The sequence below is a fragment of the Pseudophryne corroboree genome, chromosome 5 (genome assembly GCF_028390025.1).
Source record: "Pseudophryne corroboree isolate aPseCor3 chromosome 5, aPseCor3.hap2, whole genome shotgun sequence".
NCBI classification, from domain to species: Eukaryota; Metazoa; Chordata; class Amphibia; order Anura; family Myobatrachidae; genus Pseudophryne; species Pseudophryne corroboree.
The window spans coordinates 700,693,398-700,711,544 of NC_086448.1; the positions used below are offsets into that span (position 1 = coordinate 700,693,398).

Here is an 18,147-nt window from a genome sequence, read left to right on the forward strand (position 1 = left end):
AAGCAGGACAGTGTCCGAATAGCGGGACTGTGCCGCTGGAATCGGGACAATTAAGAGGTATGTAACAGTAATGCTACAGGCTGTATTTGAAAACTGACAGGAGCTGATTGGTTGTTACTTTATCTCTCTCCACTTTATCTTTCTCCAAGCTTTGCTAAATCTGCCCCTAAGATTCTAAGCTCCAAAGAGGCAGAGACTGATGTAAATGATTAAATATTCTATTTAGCACTGCGTAATAATGTGCCGCCATATAAATAAATGCTAAACATAATCATTTCATCATCTAACAGAAACAAGTTACATGCATGCTGAATGGTTGTTGAGGTTTTACTGCAGATTTCATCATTTGTGTACTAACGGTAACTCTCACTCACTAGCCGTAGAACCGGTACATTGTCCATAGACCGCTGCAGGGGGCCTTCAGCCTATTTCTATAGAATCATTACTTTATACACAATATGATCTGAGATTTAAGAGAAATGTCAACACATTACAACAATGCACTTTGGCTGGAGGAAACACAGGAGGATTACAGATCAGTTGTCCAGTCTTTGGGATTCCCACTTGGTTACAAGGTTACAGGTAAGAAGTTCTGTACAGGTGCAGTCCTCCACAACAAGGCATAAATAAGTACAAATAAATACATAAAAAGCACCTGGATCTATCACCAGATTAGTCATGTAAAATGTATTATGTCACCAGATTTAAATTACATATAATATCTGCTATAATACAGTATAATTACATAAATAATAATAAAGACACTGCATAAAATAAATACAATTGGCACAGTCAAAATAACATGGGCAGTTAGGCAGATAGGGGTCTGGCTAGAGAGACGAGTGAATCTGCATGTGATATCGGAGCTCCTCCAACTCCAGGAAGGTCTGTCCACACATTGTGCAGGGGAAGCCCTTTTCCTTCATGTGGGTGCGACGCACGTGGCTGTCGTGGGCCGCATGGGAAGCAAAGGCCTTGCCGCAGTGCTTGCACTTGAAGGGCTTCTCACCCGAATGCTGTCGAATATGGGTGCGGAGGATACTGGATGCTGTGAATGCCTATGGGGGCAGGAAGAAGACATTAGAAATGTAATGAAACGCATACAGTGGGGGCCATTAAGCATGTCTGTGCTCCATGATGATGGCAGCTCTGCAGACACAGATATAGTATGGCTGGACAGGGAGTGATTTATGGAGCTTTTTGATTGTAGAGCTGCAGAATTCTTCATCGAAAATAAAAAGCCAGATGTGGAACCAAATTATTTAATGAAGATCAATGTGAAAATGGAAAAGTCTGAAACTTAAAGTACCTACAGTAATCATATATACTTTACTTCGTTAGTGCATATTATATTATGATGTACATCAGCCCCTGCCCCCAAAGGAACCTACTGCCTTATTTTCCCCACTACATTTAGTCATATCAGAAGACATTTACCCCCCACCCACCGCCCCAAACATAATTTTAAACTTTACTGATGTCAACATAGTGCTCTGGCAACGGTTGTATCCATGACCCTAAGTACTGAACGGTAGCTGTACTAACCACTGTGCAACCATGTTACTGCAATGTTTGTGCTGGAATGTAGCTGCTATGTTGGTGTGTATGGGTGACAGAAAAGCAAATGTAAACTAATTAAATGCTTACTAATAAACTGCTTAATGTTGTTGAGTTTTGTTTTTTCAAAAAGTTATTAAAATACATTTTAAGTTTAATGGATATATTCAGGATTTATCTTAGAAGCAAAGCCAAAGAGATGCATAATTCAACAGTGCACAGGGAGCCGCAGCAATGGTATTCAGTAATTACATATTTATTAATAGTGATGTTTGACCTGTTGGGGCAACCAGTTCAGCCAATCGTGGGAAGAGTATTTTTTTGTGCACAATGGGTCATTTCAGGAGCATTTATTCACTGTAGCCTAGGGCAGGACACACACCAGTTCCAGCTCCCAATACATCCATATCAATGGTATTTGTGTGTAGAGTCTGGTAGTATTTTACAAGTATATGAATTGAAGGAGGTTTCAAGAGAAAATGGAGGTGACCTTGGGTACAAGTCTACTGGCCTGACCAGTTACATTGTACTGTCTTACTCTTCATTTACTAACAGAGAGGAACTGAAACAGGTAATACAAGTCTATAGATGAGCTAAACAGTGTGGAAATTTAGTGTTTCAAATATATCTTTTCTTGACTAACAAAGCATCATTATACATGTGTCAGGAATCTGCATTTTCCATCACATCACTGCTGTGGAACTACAGGTTCCAGCAGTTCAGTTCTGTTCCAGTTCTCGTTTTCAGTCCTCTGCAGCCTGGAGTACATAGTGCTTCAACTAACTCACAGCTGATCTGGACACCCAATCCAGCTAGTATCTCCGCCTGCAGTTTGTGTCCAATCACTGCTGGGCAGGTGGTATAACTTCCAGTTTGTGGCTCTCTCACATCGCCTTGGACAACACGTCACATCCCGTGAACAGACCGCTCCTGTTTGCAATCCTCTGTCTACAGAGATTTCCTTGTGTATTAGACCTGTGGAACAACAGGTCCCAGCTGTTCCAGTTCCCAGTTGTTCCTGTGTTCCCGTGGAACTACAAGTTCCAGAAACCCCTCCAGCTCTCCTGCGACATTCCGTGTGCAAGTTCCTGTGTTCCTGTGGAACTACAAGTTCCAGCAACCCCTCCAGCTCTCCTGCGACATTCAGTGTGCAAGTTCCTGTGTTCCTGTGGAACTACAAGTTCCAGCAACCACTCCAGCTCTCCTACTGCATCCAGTGGTTCCCTGTGTTCCAGTCTCCAGATCCCCTGTGTTCCTGGTTATCCTCCTGCATCTCTGTGGAACTACAAGTTCCAGCAACCACTCCAGCTCTCCTGCTGCATCCAGTGGTTCCCTGTGTTCCAGTCTCCAGATCCCCTGTGTTCCTGGTTATCCTCCTGCATCTCCGTGGAACTACAAGCATCAGCAATTCCTGCATTCATTTACAGGCTTCACACCAATCTCCAACACAGTGTGCTTCAGCCTCAGCTGTAGAGACTCCATCTCCAGGTGCAGCTCATCACCTCACCTGTGAATCAGCTTGCAAGCTGCCTGTGCTTTCCAATAGCACTGTGAACCCTGCATCAAGTCTTCTGCATCTGCTACCAGGTTTGCTACCATTATCATCACCTCTGCTGGCTCCACGTGTTTATCATCTCTGGTTCCCATACCAGCATATTGCCATAGACTCTCACTGTATTGCCATAGACTCTCACTGCATTGCCATAGACTCTCACTGTTTTGCCATAGACTCTCAGCTTCCACACTGCATCATACCCATTGCATTTATTATTGTTTATTTCTCCAAGTATTCCTGCTGCCATATTGTTTTATCTTTCTGCTTAATAAACAACATTGCGCACATGCGCAGGAATCCAATCCAGTATCCTCACTTCTTCCATCCTACCTCCACTGACCCACTAGCGCCCCCTCCGGGGACACAAACCAGACCGAACCTGACAGTTTGTCCAAGGCCCATGGACTCGGATGGTGGTCAGAATGTGGGGTCAGGGGCCTTACAAAATCTGGTCTCCCGTTTGGATGGTCAAGAGGCTGCGCAGCAGCAGATGTTCCAGTTCCTACAGGGAATGTCTATCCGTTTGGATACCTTGCAGCAATCCCTTCCAAGTTCTGTTGTTTCTCCAGTTCCTGTTCAAGTCACTCCTGCTCCAGTCATTTCAACTTTCCCTGCACAATCCGTTCCTGTGGATGGATCTTGCTCAAGTCAGTCCTATGGCAGTCCCTTCACAGCTAATTCTCCTGAGAGAGCGACTTCCTCCTTTGAAAGCTTCAAGACTCCTTTGTTGTCTGCTGTGAACTCTGAACCAATAAGCACTCTTTATCATCTATTGGAACAACTTCAAAGTCTCCTAACAAAAATCATTCCAATAATGCCAGAAATCCTAGGTGGTGCTTTAAACGCAGTCAAGAGTACCGCTCAAAGTATTGAGACTAGTGCGACCTCCGTGTCAACTTTTCTTCAAGCTAAAGTCTCTTCTCCTATGCAGAGAGAGGGCAGATTCCAGAGCTACCCGCGCTCCAAACTAACGGAAGCTGAACGCCGGCATCGCAAGCAGCTTCACCTCTGCTTTTACTGTGGGAGTTCTAGTCATCTTATTAAGGACTGTTCCTTCCGCAACTCAAAAGTTGGTGACCGGTCCCAGCATCACAGTGTTTTCACCTGCAAACCTTCCAATGTATCCTCTGCAGTTTCAAGTTCCTTTTCCTCGGACAGGAGAGTCCAAAAAGTATACGATTGGGGTCCTGTGACAAATAGACCCAATCCCAAGTTCAGAAATCAACAGAGACTATCTATGTTACCCATAACTAAAGTAGTTTCTGTGCCTACAGCCCGAGAAGGGGCATCTGTGCCTACAGCCCGAGAAGGGGCGTCTGTGCCTACAGCCCGAGAAGGGGCGTCTGTGCCTACAGCCCGAGAAGGGGCGTCTGTGCCTACAGCCCGAGAAGGGGCGTCTGTGCCTACAGCCCGAGAAGGGGCGTCTGTGCCTACAGCCCGAGAAGGGGCGTCTGTGCCTACAGCCCGAGAAGGGGCGTCTGTGCCTACAGCCCGAGAAGGGGCGTCTGTGCCTACAGCCCGAGAAGGGGCGTCTGTGCCTACAGCCCGAGAAGGGGCGTCTGTGCCTACAGCCCGAGAAGGGGCGTCTGTGCCTACAGCCCGAGAAGGGGCGTCCGTGCCTACAGCCCGAGAAGGGGCGTCCGTGCCTACAGCCCGAGAAGGGGCGTCCGTGCCTACAGCCCGAGAAGGGGCGTCCGTGCCTACAGCCCGAGAAGGGGCATCCATGTCTACAGCCCGAGAAGGGGCATCCGTGTCTACAGCCCCAGATGGGGCATCTGATGTTGTGACCCCAGTAGGGGTATCTGATGTTCAGGTTCCAGAAGTGGCATCCGGGCATGCAACTCAAAGAAGTGTGTCTGATCTATTAACCCCAGGAGGGGTCTTTAGAGTTTCAGCCTCAAGTGAGGAATCCAGGGCCAAGATCCCAGGAGGAATTCTTAAAGTCACAGATACAGACATGAACTTTTGTTTGCCAACTTCAGAGAGTGCTACCAGCTCAGTACCACTCCAAAAGGGATCATCAGAACATCCGGATTCTGTCTATACAGAGTCAAGTGTCAATGGACCTAGCCCGGTTCCAGCCGTCGGTCCAAAGTCTCCACTGGTTCCAGCCAGCCTGAGTGGCTCCAATGATGGGCTACCTCCTTCGGTTCCAGCCGATTCCAGAATCCTCGGATCAAATCCGGTCCTATCCGTCAGTCCGAGGACTCCACCGGTTCCTGCCGATTCAAGCTCTTCCGGACCCAATCTGGTCCCATCCGTCTGTCCGGATCAGCCTCCTCTGGTTCCAGCCAGCCCGAGTAGCTCTGTTTCCAATGCTGAGCTACCTCCTTCGGTTCCAGCCGATTCCAGCATCCTCGGATCAAATCCGGTCCTATCCGTCAGTCCGAGGACTCCTTCGGTTCCAGCCGATTCCAGTCTCTTTGTATCAAATCCGGTCCTATCCGTCAGTCCGAAGACTCCAGCGGTTCCAGCCGGTTCAAGCTTATCTGGACCCAATCCGGTCCCATCCGTCTGTCCAGATCAGCCTCTTACAGCTCAAGTCAATTCAAGTAGTCCTGGACAAATCCTTGTTCCATCCGTTTGTCCAAAGTTGTCGTCAGTTCCTGCCGATTCCAGTTCCTCTGAACCCGGTGTGGTTCTCTCCAGTGTTTCAAGTAAGCAACTCCTGTCGCTATGTCCAGAGTCTACAGTTCTTGCAGATATTGCAGTTGCCTCAACCCAGATGGAGGCTCTACGCATCTCACCCCAAGATGAAGCTTCTAGCATTCTGTCAACCTCAGCAAAGAATTCCCGTCAGTCAATCCAGGAGATGACGTCCTCTCTCCACCCTCGAGCATTTCAAGTTGATTCTACTCCTGCTTCTGAATGCTTATTCCAGTCCTCTACTCTCAAGTGTCCGACATGGTCTTCCGAGACTTCAACTGACATTCAGCCTTCCAAGTGTCCACCAGATACAAAAGCTCCAGTCTACTTTGATGGTGACTATGCTCAGTTTCGTGCAGTGGCGAGCCAATACCTCGCTTTTACTGAGTCGGAACCTTCAGTGACTATTTCTCCAGCCAATGCAATCAGATACTTCCTCCTGTTCTTCAAAGGTAGAGCACTGGACTGGGCGAATCCTCTCATTGAATCTAAAGATCCGCTACTGAGTGATCTTCCCGCTTTCTGCGAAGCCGTAAAACAGGAGTTTGCTCCAAAGTTTATGCATTCAGAGTCATCTGGGCATTCTGGCCAATTTGTCAACAGTTTGTCTACTGCTAAATCCTCTCCAACATCTCTGTCTGTGCAAGATCAGGATACATTAGACCAAGCTATTAAAGATTTCCAAGCTGTGAAGTCAAGACAAGGTTCTCAGACTTCAGATTTGAAAGTTGCATATACTCCCGTGTCTCCATCCTACAGCAACACTTCTGAAAGTATTGACTCCCCGGATTCAACATCTGATCAGTCTTCCAGTTCTCAGTTTTTCGACTCAACTCCTTCCAAACATGAACAGGTTCTGTTGCATCAATGTATCAGAGATTTCAAGAATTACAAGAATTGGAGAGCTCAAAAACCAGCTCAAAGTCTACCATCTGTTGATGTAAGTGTTGGCTATGCTGCCGTTACCCCTAGTCCTGGTGTCTCATATAGCTTCAAATTCACTGGTCCACAGGTTGTCTCAGATAATGTTATTCCTAAACAAAAGGCTCCCATGACCACACTAGACCTGGACTTTGACTCTGAAAGTGAGTTTGTTGATAAAGACTCAAGTTACATTATGGGAGGTTCTATCCTTCCTAGCTATGCCTTTTCCCAGGAAGTAAATTCTGTCTCAAATGACCATGAATGGTCTACTTGTTCTGACGGGGAAAATCTGTCTTCTGAAGATGAAAGTTGGGAAGACTTTTGAGGACCTCTGCTTTTGTGTATTTCTAAGTTCTTTTTCAAGGTTCCTCCAAGTTCCAGCGTGGGTGTTCGGTGCCCACCCATAAAAGGGGGGGGTACTGTCAGGAATCTGCATTTTCCATCACATCACTGCTGTGGAACTACAGGTTCCAGCAGTTCAGTTCTGTTCCAGTTCTCGTTTTCAGTCCTCTGCAGCCTGGAGTACATAGTGCTTCAACTAACTCACAGCTGATCTGGACACCCAATCCAGCTAGTATCTCCGCCTGCAGTTTGTGTCCAATCACTGCTGGGCAGGTGGTATAACTTCCAGTTTGTGGCTCTCTCACATCGCCTTGGACAACACGTCACATCCCGTGAACAGACCGCTCCTGTTTGCAATCCTCTGTCTACAGAGATTTCCTTGTGTATTAGACCTGTGGAACAACAGGTCCCAGCTGTTCCAGTTCCCAGTTGTTCCTGTGTTCCCGTGGAACTACAAGTTCCAGAAACCCCTCCAGCTCTCCTGCGACATTCCGTGTGCAAGTTCCTGTGTTCCTGTGGAACTACAAGTTCCAGCAACCCCTCCAGCTCTCCTGCGACATTCAGTGTGCAAGTTCCTGTGTTCCTGTGGAACTACAAGTTCCAGCAACCACTCCAGCTCTCCTACTGCATCCAGTGGTTCCCTGTGTTCCAGTCTCCAGATCCCCTGTGTTCCTGGTTATCCTCCTGCATCTCTGTGGAACTACAAGTTCCAGCAACCACTCCAGCTCTCCTGCTGCATCCAGTGGTTCCCTGTGTTCCAGTCTCCAGATCCCCTGTGTTCCTGGTTATCCTCCTGCATCTCCGTGGAACTACAAGCATCAGCAATTCCTGCATTCATTTACAGGCTTCACACCAATCTCCAACACAGTGTGCTTCAGCCTCAGCTGTAGAGACTCCATCTCCAGGTGCAGCTCATCACCTCACCTGTGAATCAGCTTGCAAGCTGCCTGTGCTTTCCAATAGCACTGTGAACCCTGCATCAAGTCTTCTGCATCTGCTACCAGGTTTGCTACCATTATCATCACCTCTGCTGGCTCCACGTGTTTATCATCTCTGGTTCCCATACCAGCATATTGCCATAGACTCTCACTGTATTGCCATAGACTCTCACTGTATTGCCATAGACTCTCACTGCATTGCCATAGACTCTCACTGTTTTGCCATAGACTCTCAGCTTCCACGCTGCATCATACCCATTGCATTTATTATTGTTTATTTCTCCAAGTATTCCTGCTGCCATATTGTTTTATCTTTCTGCTTAATAAACAACATTGCGCACATGCGCAGGAATCCAATCCAGTATCCTCACTTCTTCCATCCTACCTCCACTGACCCACTAGCGCCCCCTCCGGGGACACAAACCAGACCGAACCTGACAACATGGAAGAAATATAGCGGAAATAGAACACACATTTATTTTCCCAACTGGAGATATTGTAGTTTGGGATGTTTATTAGAAGAAAAAAATTCAGCATTAAAATTAAACAGCGTATATGGTCATTGTTTGTTAATGGAATAACTAGAAATACTGTATTGCATTGTTTTCCTAATTTTGTATGTGTTTATTTATTTACACAATTGCTGTACTGGTGCTGGGAAGCAGAATATATAGTGTATTAGACATTAATAAATACAAGTATTGTTACATCCGGTCTCTATGTCAACAGTAACTAGGTCAACAGTAACTAGGTCGACCACTATTTGTCGACAGTAACTAGGTCGACATGAGTTTTTCACATTTCATTTTTTTTTACTTTTTCATACTTAACGATCCACACGGACTATGATTGGGAACGGTAACATGTGCCGAGCGCAGCGAGGCACCTTGCCCGAAGCATGGCGAATGAAGTGAGCCATGCGAGGGGACACGGTGCACTAATTGGGGTTCCCAGTCACTGTATGGAGAAAACAACACCAAAAAAACATAAAAAACTCATGTCAACTTTTTGACCTGCTGACCTAGACCATGTCGACCTAGAGACCCTGTCGACCTAGTTACTGTCAACTTAGTTACTGTCGACCAATAGTGGTCGACCTAGTTACTGTCGACCTTGCATACCACACCCATTAGATTGTTAGGTTTATTAGATTTGTAAAATACAAATTAGGATGTAAGGATTCCATTAAAAATGAGCCAAATTGTATAATGTTTAAAGTCTGCGGTAAAGAAATGATTGTTAAAACTGGAGATAACATTCTATAGAATGGTTTGATCATACAGGCAGCCATAGCGTAGCTGTTAGCTATGGAACTAGAAGTTCTATACATTGTTAATACTAAGATTGTTTAATCAGAACAGTTGCAGTACAGGCATTTCCCTTTCAGTAAGCAGGTTATAGACATTGCTACACATTGCTAGACAAGAAAGTATCCGGATGATAGATCTAGGTGTCTAGGTAGACAGTCAATAGGTTGACAACATATGGTCGACAAGCATTAGGTCGACAGGTACAAAAGGTGAACAGATACAAAAGATCAATAGATGAAAGGTCAACAGTGCCTAAGGTCAATAGGTGCTTAAGATCGACGGTTACAAAATATTGTGGATTCAAAAGATCGAGATGACATTATGTTTTTTCTATGTTTTCACGTGTTTTCACATTTTGCATGATATACCACATGGACATCCACTGGGAATAGTAATCTGTACTGAGTGAAGCGAGCCCGCGAGGGTACACGATTGTACGGACGGTGGTCACATAATATATAAGATATAAGATTTATCCTAAAAAAAAAAAAAAACCTGTGCCAATCATTTTTGTGTCGACCACTGTCATGTCAACCTTTTCACCCTGTCAACCTTAACCACTGTCGACCTTTCATCTGTCAACTTATTGTACTTGTCGAACTTTTGGACCTGTCAACCTAGTGTATGTCGACCATATGTTGTTGGCCTATTGTCTGTACTGCTAGACATTGTGGGTTGTAGCTCTATTATACCAACCCGGCAAGAGAAAGAGGAGGAGGAGTGTTGTAGTCTGTTTTATTATGTAGAAATAGTATGATCTAAGTGCAATTATAGTAAATCCATAATTTGGTCATTTACCCCACTACCGTATCTAGGGTCCCTGCACTCAGGGGAAAGTGAAGGGCTTTGGCTAACTAAAACTACAAGCCAGCTGTGTCACAGAGTTATGATGGTGTGCGTGCTGCACCTCTGGGCCACAACATCATGTAGACCCTGTGATGGAGCCTAGCGCCAGGAGCTCAGATCAGAAGACAAGGCTGGTGTAATTGGCGGATAGCTTTCAACAGCAACAGGTGGCCGTGGGCCCCCAACCTCAAAATATATGGTTGGCTAAACCGGATGGTTCCCCTACATCAACCGGTGTCCCCACCAAGTGCCATTATGGCCAACCAATTGTTATAGCCCTAATTTACCCCTATATCAGGTGAAAACAACTGAGATTTTAAATGGGCAAGAAAGAAAATGGAAAACAGAGATGTGTAACAATGTAACTTACCTTGTTGCAATACACACACTTGTAAGGTCTCTCCCCAGAATGAACTCTCATGTGCTTGTTTAGACTGGACGACTGAGAGAAACTCTTCCCACAAACTGTGCACTGTAATAAAATAAATACACTCAACTTAGTAACCACTGTGACTGAGCTACCAAACACTAATACATTTACTATGTCAATTTCAATGAGTTTGGAAACTAGTTAACACATACAATACAAGGTGGGATGGGCTGAGAGAGGTTCTAACACTCCTACCCCTTTATAATCATTAGCCTATACCCAAGTGTCAGTGTGCCATGAATGTGAGACCCCGAGTATTAATGTGCCATTGTTCTAGGACCCCAGATGTCAGAGTGCCATTGTTCTAGAAAACCAATAATCAGTATGTCATTGTCTTGGAAATGAGTAGATGACAATCCTAAAAAAAAAAATGTTATATCTATTAGGGCCCCCCAAAAAATATTATGAAATATTTAGGCACTCGGCCTACCAGATTGATCACCACTATTCCAGATGTTGCCACTTTCATTTTCTAGATATTTTCTTAAAGGCTAATACCATCTTTATAGCCAATACTGTGGAGGTTACCCAGCACCGCCTTGTTTCCTCTTACCTGGAATATGATGGCCCCTCCACAGACATTCCCTGCTTTGTGCTATTGGGGTTGATGTTTCTACCAGGTCCCTGCAATGGTGTGCCCTATTCAAGAATACACGACAAGCTGAATCCCATGCCAGCTCCACCTCATGATTATACTACACCAAGCTGCTGTTGTCAGTACTGAAAGTATGATACTGTGCCACATTAAGGTGAACAGGAGGTAGCTGGACAGAGAGCTTTCTTGAGGGACCTGAAAGAATTATGGGCCAAGGAGGTTTCCCAGAGAAGGAACCCTAATAACAAATAATGTGCTGGGGAGCTGACATTTCAAAATATCAGACTTTAAAAATATTATACTTTGACAATACATAACTTTTCTATATAAGGTTTCGAAAAGAAAAAATCTGTACAAAAACAATACTGCAATTTGACATGATGTAATGATCTATTATAATAACACAACTATGGTTCTGTTTATCCTGGTTCTGGTGTCCTCTTGGCTCAGTGTATGACTGTGAGTTAGAACCTTGTATTGATCCTAGACACATCTCTAATATTACACACAATGCATTAGTTCAAAATATGTGTAAAACACTCAAGAAACTCCTCTCAGCCAACTGAACTGTTAAATAATGTAAGCTGGGCCGTGAAATGGAAGTGTGTCTCATTCAGCCAGACCTGGATCTATTTCAGTTTACAAGCCTTTCAGATCTAAATAAGGGGCCTGAAGCCAAACCCTACTGAGATAATGGCAGCCACCCGTGACTAGGCTCAACTATTTTATTACAGTCCACCTAAGAACATAAATCACAGTGTTCGGCTAGGATATGTCTCCTTTAGGAGATACTGAAAAAGGATATCTAAAATATCTATTGGTGCTCAGAACCCATCTTTGTAATAATAGCTGCACAACAGAAGCAGCACGGTGGTGCTGTGGTTAGCAGTGGTGTTGCACACTGTCTGGAGTTTGTATATTTCCTACAAACTTATGTACTCGGGTTTCCTCCAAAAAGTCCAAAAACATCCAACATACAAGTAAGTTAATTGTCATCTACCACAGTTAAATGTGCCTGGTGGAGATTTTAGACAGTAAACTCTAATAATGGGAACAGAATATAGCATGTAAAGGTAGATGCTATATAAATGAATGTTAGTAAATAAATGTTATGCTGGGTCTTGTAATTCCACAAGAGCAGGAGAGCTTAACCTACCTACGTCTAGTTTAGCGGCTAAGGGGTCTATTTACTAAGCCTTGGATGGAGATAAAGTGGACGGAGATAAATTCAGTTCCTAACCGTACATTTTCAAACCCAGCCTTTGACATGGCAGTTATCTCATATCAACCTGTTGGATTAATTTCATTTATACATAATATCCATTTGTATATCTTTATAGTTATTCTGGATAAAAGAAATTAGTGTTACTTCCTCACAGCACTGAAGTATGAGCTCTACCCCTGATTATGATCCACTGGTGTAGAGTTTGCATGTTCTTCTCATTTGCATGAATTTCCTCCATCTGATCCAGTTTCTTCCCATACTACAAAAACATACTGGTAGGTTATATTCCTACAAAATGAACTGTTATGTGTGTGTTTGCTTCTATGTTCTGTAACTAGACTGTAAGTGTAAGCTCTCACGAGCAGGGTCCTCTTCCTTCATGTGTTTTTATGTCTCTTACTTATCCTATCTTCTTTTCAATACTTCCTTTTGATGGCACCAAATCCTTCGCTTTTCTGCCTCCCTGATACTTATTTCAGTGCTGCTTACTGACGCAGCTATGTTTATATACTCTGTACTACTTGTCCTATATTGTATTGAATTGTAAGTCACTGTCTTCATGTTTTGTTTATTTGTTAACTCTGTAATTGGGAGCTGCGGATCCCATGTGGCACCATATAAATAAAGGATAATAATAATAATAATAATAATAATAATGATGATGATAATAATATGATGATAGGGCAGGGACTGATGTGAATGACATATTCTCAGAACTATAATAACTCACTTTGTGTGGTCTGTGCTTCTCATGGACATGTAAAATGTGGATCCTCAGTCTGTCCCTCTTCTCAAACGACCTCTTGCACAGGTGACAGGGGAATTTTCTGTCTCCCTGGTCCACACAGCGGGTGTACTTGAGATGCTTGTCCCGGTAATATTTGTAGGCGAACACTTTCCCGCATCTCTCACACTTGTAGCCTTCTGCAGAGTCTTCACAGGCAAGAAAATACAGGTTATCTCCCAACTTCATATCTGTACTTTTATACCTATCTATACATGTAACTACAACACAAACAGCTCCCATTATATACAAATAATGAATTATTGGACAGACATAATAAGATGGATCTTCAATCTTTTATTATATTTATTTACTAACGATATAATATGTTTATGCGTCATCCTTCTGTTGTGTACATTTGTTTTCTGTTTTGGGTTTATATATACACACACACCATATACAGTATATATATATACATATATATATATATATATATATATATATATATATATATATAGCACTAGAAAGCATAGGAGGGGACAGGAGAGTGTATACAAGAAAATCTATAAATTGAACGAAAATCTGAGTTGTATATTCCGATAACTAATAACTTAAATCATTGCAAGATAATTAGTTACCAGATAATCTTAATCATAATATGCTACTGTCAATACCAATTATCTGAGTTTACTGATCTGATAATTATATTTTCTTGTAGGGATTAATGCAGATGTTTAAATAAACTCTTATGTGACTGTCAATACCAGATCGCACTTTCTGCCTACCAGTAGTATAACACCGAGGAATCCCATAATGTATTACTCTTGTATTATTATTTCTGCCAGTGCTGCGGACAACCTGAAATGGACAATACAACATAAAGGCAGCCTCTGTGGGATTTATTCAGTGAGATCGGATTTACCTTCAGGTTGCTGGAAGGGAGGTTTGCCCTCCTCCATGCCTTTCAGGCTGACCGGGATACCCAAGAATTGCAGGTAGCAGTCTCCGTACCAAACCAGCAGCTCCTGCCTAGGGAGAATCTCCTTACAGGTCTCATAGTAAATCTCCCCCTCACACTGCACCGCGATCAGGTTCTGCTCCTCCGGGAACCTGGCGCAATTCACCAGTGCCATCCAATTACCAGCCGCCCCTTTCCCATCTATGAAGTGGCTGAGCCTGCCCTCCTCAAAGATCTAGTGGGAGAAACATAACCCATTATTGGGGCTGTAATACAGCTGGATAAAGGGAAATAGAATCAATGGGCAAAAAATTACTACAGAAGCAGTGTGTAATAAGTAGATGATGATGATGATGATGATGATGATAATATTTGTTTTTTATTATTATTATTATTATTATTATTATTATTATTATTATTATTATTATTATTATTTCATTTATAGCTATGGCGTCACGGGTGTTTGCAACACCTTACCAAGTAAATAAACGGAAACAGTGCAAACAGTACAAAACATTGCAGAATATAAAACACAAGCCATATTATACAGGTTTGCAGAAAGTGGAGGGCAGGCTGGGATTCTCAGTTCAACCGCAGTTGACCACTTGTAGTTTGATGATGTATCGATGGTGTTTCAGTATTTTTTTATTTTGGTATTATTAAAAAATAATAAATGTTATTACTAGTAGCATTATTATAAATAACAGTAGTAGTAGTAGTAGCAGTAATAATAATAATAATAATAATAATATAATTTATATTCGTTTTAGTTATATTAACCGCATTATCAGTGGTATTTAGATGAGGAATACCTATATGTAGATGTGGACAATTTATTTGCCGTTTTCTCATGTATACGGTATAATGGAACACACTTGCCTCCCACATTAAAGAGTTGTCATCGTAGGTCTTTATTTCGCTTGTATTAACCACTTTTCCTTGAAACGGACCGAATTTCACCCCTTTGGTGATGATGTTGGTGCTGAAGACCCCTGATTTGGGTAACTCTGCATATTTCGTTTTCAGAACCGCTAATCCTGAAAAATAAGCAAATATTTATCATAAAGAAATTCTGCCGCATGTAGTATATATACTGTAACTAGTCCATAAAATCCCATAGCATGTCTGTACCTTCGGGCAGCTGCAGGGCGTCTCTGTCCAGCATTTGGGCATCCATACCTGCTGGGAAATTATGGTTATTTTATTTGTGTTGAACTTGATAGGAAAGAGTTTGATCTGTCTCGTTTTTTTAGGAAAATACCTGAACACGCACATGGGATTAATATGTTCCAACTAAAACCGGGGAAATGGGCCGTAATCTAAGTGCTAAGTATGTGTTCATCTGTGGTCAAGCAGCTATGTTGAAAACCCGGCCATTGAAAACAATGTAATGTAATAGTATTTACCCGTAGTGTTATCTGGGATCCTGATCCCAGAGATTGCCTGGGGGGTGGCCTGATGGGGGCGCTTCATCTCTGGCCCATAAGTGTACCCATAGAGTACAGTGTGTAGGTCATCTTCTGTGAAGTGGTATGTCCTGCTAGATGCCACCTCTAGGCTTGCTGTATTCAGAGAGGAACCTTTGCTCCTCTTGGATTTGGGGCTGACTGGGGTGAGTCGTGGTCCCAGCGGTTGTCCATTAGCACGGGTGTCTTCTTTGGTGCACAGAGCAGACTGGACTTTACCGTAGATAGGGTAAGATGTGGGCAGGGGGTTGAAGACGGGGTCTGTGGGGGGACAGTTCTGATTCAGGTAGGAGGGAAAGTTCCTGTAGTTTATGTGTCCCAAATGTGAAGACTTGGTGACCAGTCTCCCCAACGATTTTAGAGGATTGAACATGTCATGGGGACTGGTCAGGATGCCCAGGTAGTGGTTAGGGGGCATAAATGTTGGGAAATAAGAGGCTATGGAATGGCTGCTGAGAGCAAGATCGTCAATAGTGAAGTTTCTTTCTGTGGGAGCAGAGACGGTGCTGGGTATAGACAGTGCCATTGGGTAGTGACCTCCAGAGGGAGAGGCAGGGTGGTGATGTCCTCCTCTGAAAGATGCAGAACATTTATTATTATTATTATTATTATTATTATTATTATTATTATTATCACAATCTATTATATGCACATATCCCAAAATCACTACACAGAAATATACTGTAATAAAGAACTGACTTTAAGTGCAGAAAAACCTGGAAATGTAATTACCAATAAACAATAAACGAATGTTAACAGTTAATAAAAACAAAAACATTAAATTAAATATGTATTGTTACTTTTGTCCTGATAGATGTATAGATAGATAGATAGACAGACAGACAGACAGAGAGAGAGAGAGAGAGAGAGAGAGAGAGAGAGAGAGAGAGAGAGAGAGATTTTACTAACAATTGGGATTGGGACACATAATAATCCCGGGCGACGGTACTATACCTACATAACACACCACTAGCTACAGTCCGGTTGTATTATCATGTCATTTTACACCTTTTTTTTTTTTTAGCTATTCGTGAGATAACGTTTTCTTATTGTTGCAAAAAAGGGGGTTTAATGGATATGTAAATAATACGAATTAAAAGAACCTTCGAAAATGTAGAAAAAAATATACGACCCTTTAAAAATGTTTACTGAAACACATTGGAATTTTGCCGCAAAACAGACGTCCCTCAACCAGCTATGAATTGTGCAATATAATATCACTCAATTATCTTATCTCTGTTATATTCGTTCTTACTTTTGTAGCTAATAGATATCTAGTACGTGGTGTGTCGATTCTAATTATTACATAACATTTTCAATCCCGTATGTCACCTTGCATTTTATAGAGTAGTCTAATCATGTATACAATACTAGTATTAAATGTATGAAGCTGGGAATGGAGAGAAGAGAGAGAACTTTAAATCCTTCTGCACATTTGTGTATTGGGAAGGATGTGTACTGTTCACCTGATTTTGTTATTTTTTCTTCAGCTGGCTCAGGGCACCGTGTGATTAGCTCAGATTTATCAATGTTTAGGGCAGTGACAGGGGTAACTTGCTGACCCGTACATGTTTATGTGCTGGCTTCTAATTTCTATTGGTTTTACATAATGAATTATTGATTATCGAAATATTACACCTTATCTGTAACAAATATTTCTTTCTTTTTTCTTAATAAAGTACGAATTTATTCCTCTAGATTTTGTATTATTATTATTATTATTATTATTATTATTATTATTATTATTATTATTATTATCCTTTATTTATATTGCGCCACAAGGGTTCTGCGACGCCCAATTACAGAGTACATAAACAAATAAACAAAACAGGAAAACAGCAATTTACAGTTAAATATAGGACAAGTACAGGGTAAATAGATATAGCTATATAGGACAAGTACAGGGTAAATAGATATAGCTACATCAGCAGATGACACTGGAATAAGTATCATGTGGCAGAAGACTGCTGGATTTGGTATTATTATTATTATTATTATTATTATTATTATTATTATTATTATTATTATTTTTATGTGTTTTATACTACAGTACATGTCTGTTTTTAGCTTCATCGGTTTCAACTCTGGTAATTATTGTTGTTTTATTACATTGAATTGTAATCATCATTCAGCTTATTCCTTATACAGGTACTCAATACTGTAAAAGAAACAAACATGATAAGTGTATTTATTTATTTTTTTAGTGACTAATTTTAATAAAGCTTGCGACTTTTCTACAATTGTTGTATTATTGAGGACATGCGCTTTTTTGCGAATGAATACAAATAAATGATCCATTTAAAAAAAATAGATTGCAGGTAAATCTCAGATTTGTTTGCTAATTAGTCGCCAGAAGTGAATACAACCAACAGATAGATGGAAAGTGCTTTATTCTCCTTTTCACACCTCAACTGATAAAGAAAAGGGATCACATCACCCCTCCCCATTGGATTAATATGCAACAAATATTGGTTTTGTGTGGGTTTTTTTTTTTTTTTTTTGGGGGGGGGGGGGGGAATCAGCCGAAGTGGCCTTTGGCAGGGGCCCAAATCAAATGAATGTACGCACTGCCATGTATGTGTTTGGGAAAAGCTCAATTCAAATGCAATATAAACAAAGTCAGTGGGGGTT

The 18,147-nt window shown here is 42.2% G+C and overlaps 1 protein-coding gene across 1 annotated transcript; it reads right to left on the reverse strand.

Moving 5' to 3' along the window:
- Positions 1-830: 830 nt before the first annotated feature.
- PRDM14 (PR/SET domain 14) lies at positions 831-16,042 on the reverse strand. The gene is made up of 7 exons (XM_063925238.1): positions 15,457-16,042; positions 15,182-15,232; positions 14,930-15,087; positions 14,015-14,285; positions 13,099-13,301; positions 10,489-10,590; positions 831-1,058 (listed from the first exon to the last, which is right to left on the reverse strand). The coding sequence occupies exons 1-7, from the start codon at positions 16,040-16,042 to the stop codon at positions 831-833; spliced, it is 1,599 nt and encodes a 532-aa protein (XP_063781308.1).
- Between the last annotated feature and the right edge of the window lie 2,105 nt (positions 16,043-18,147).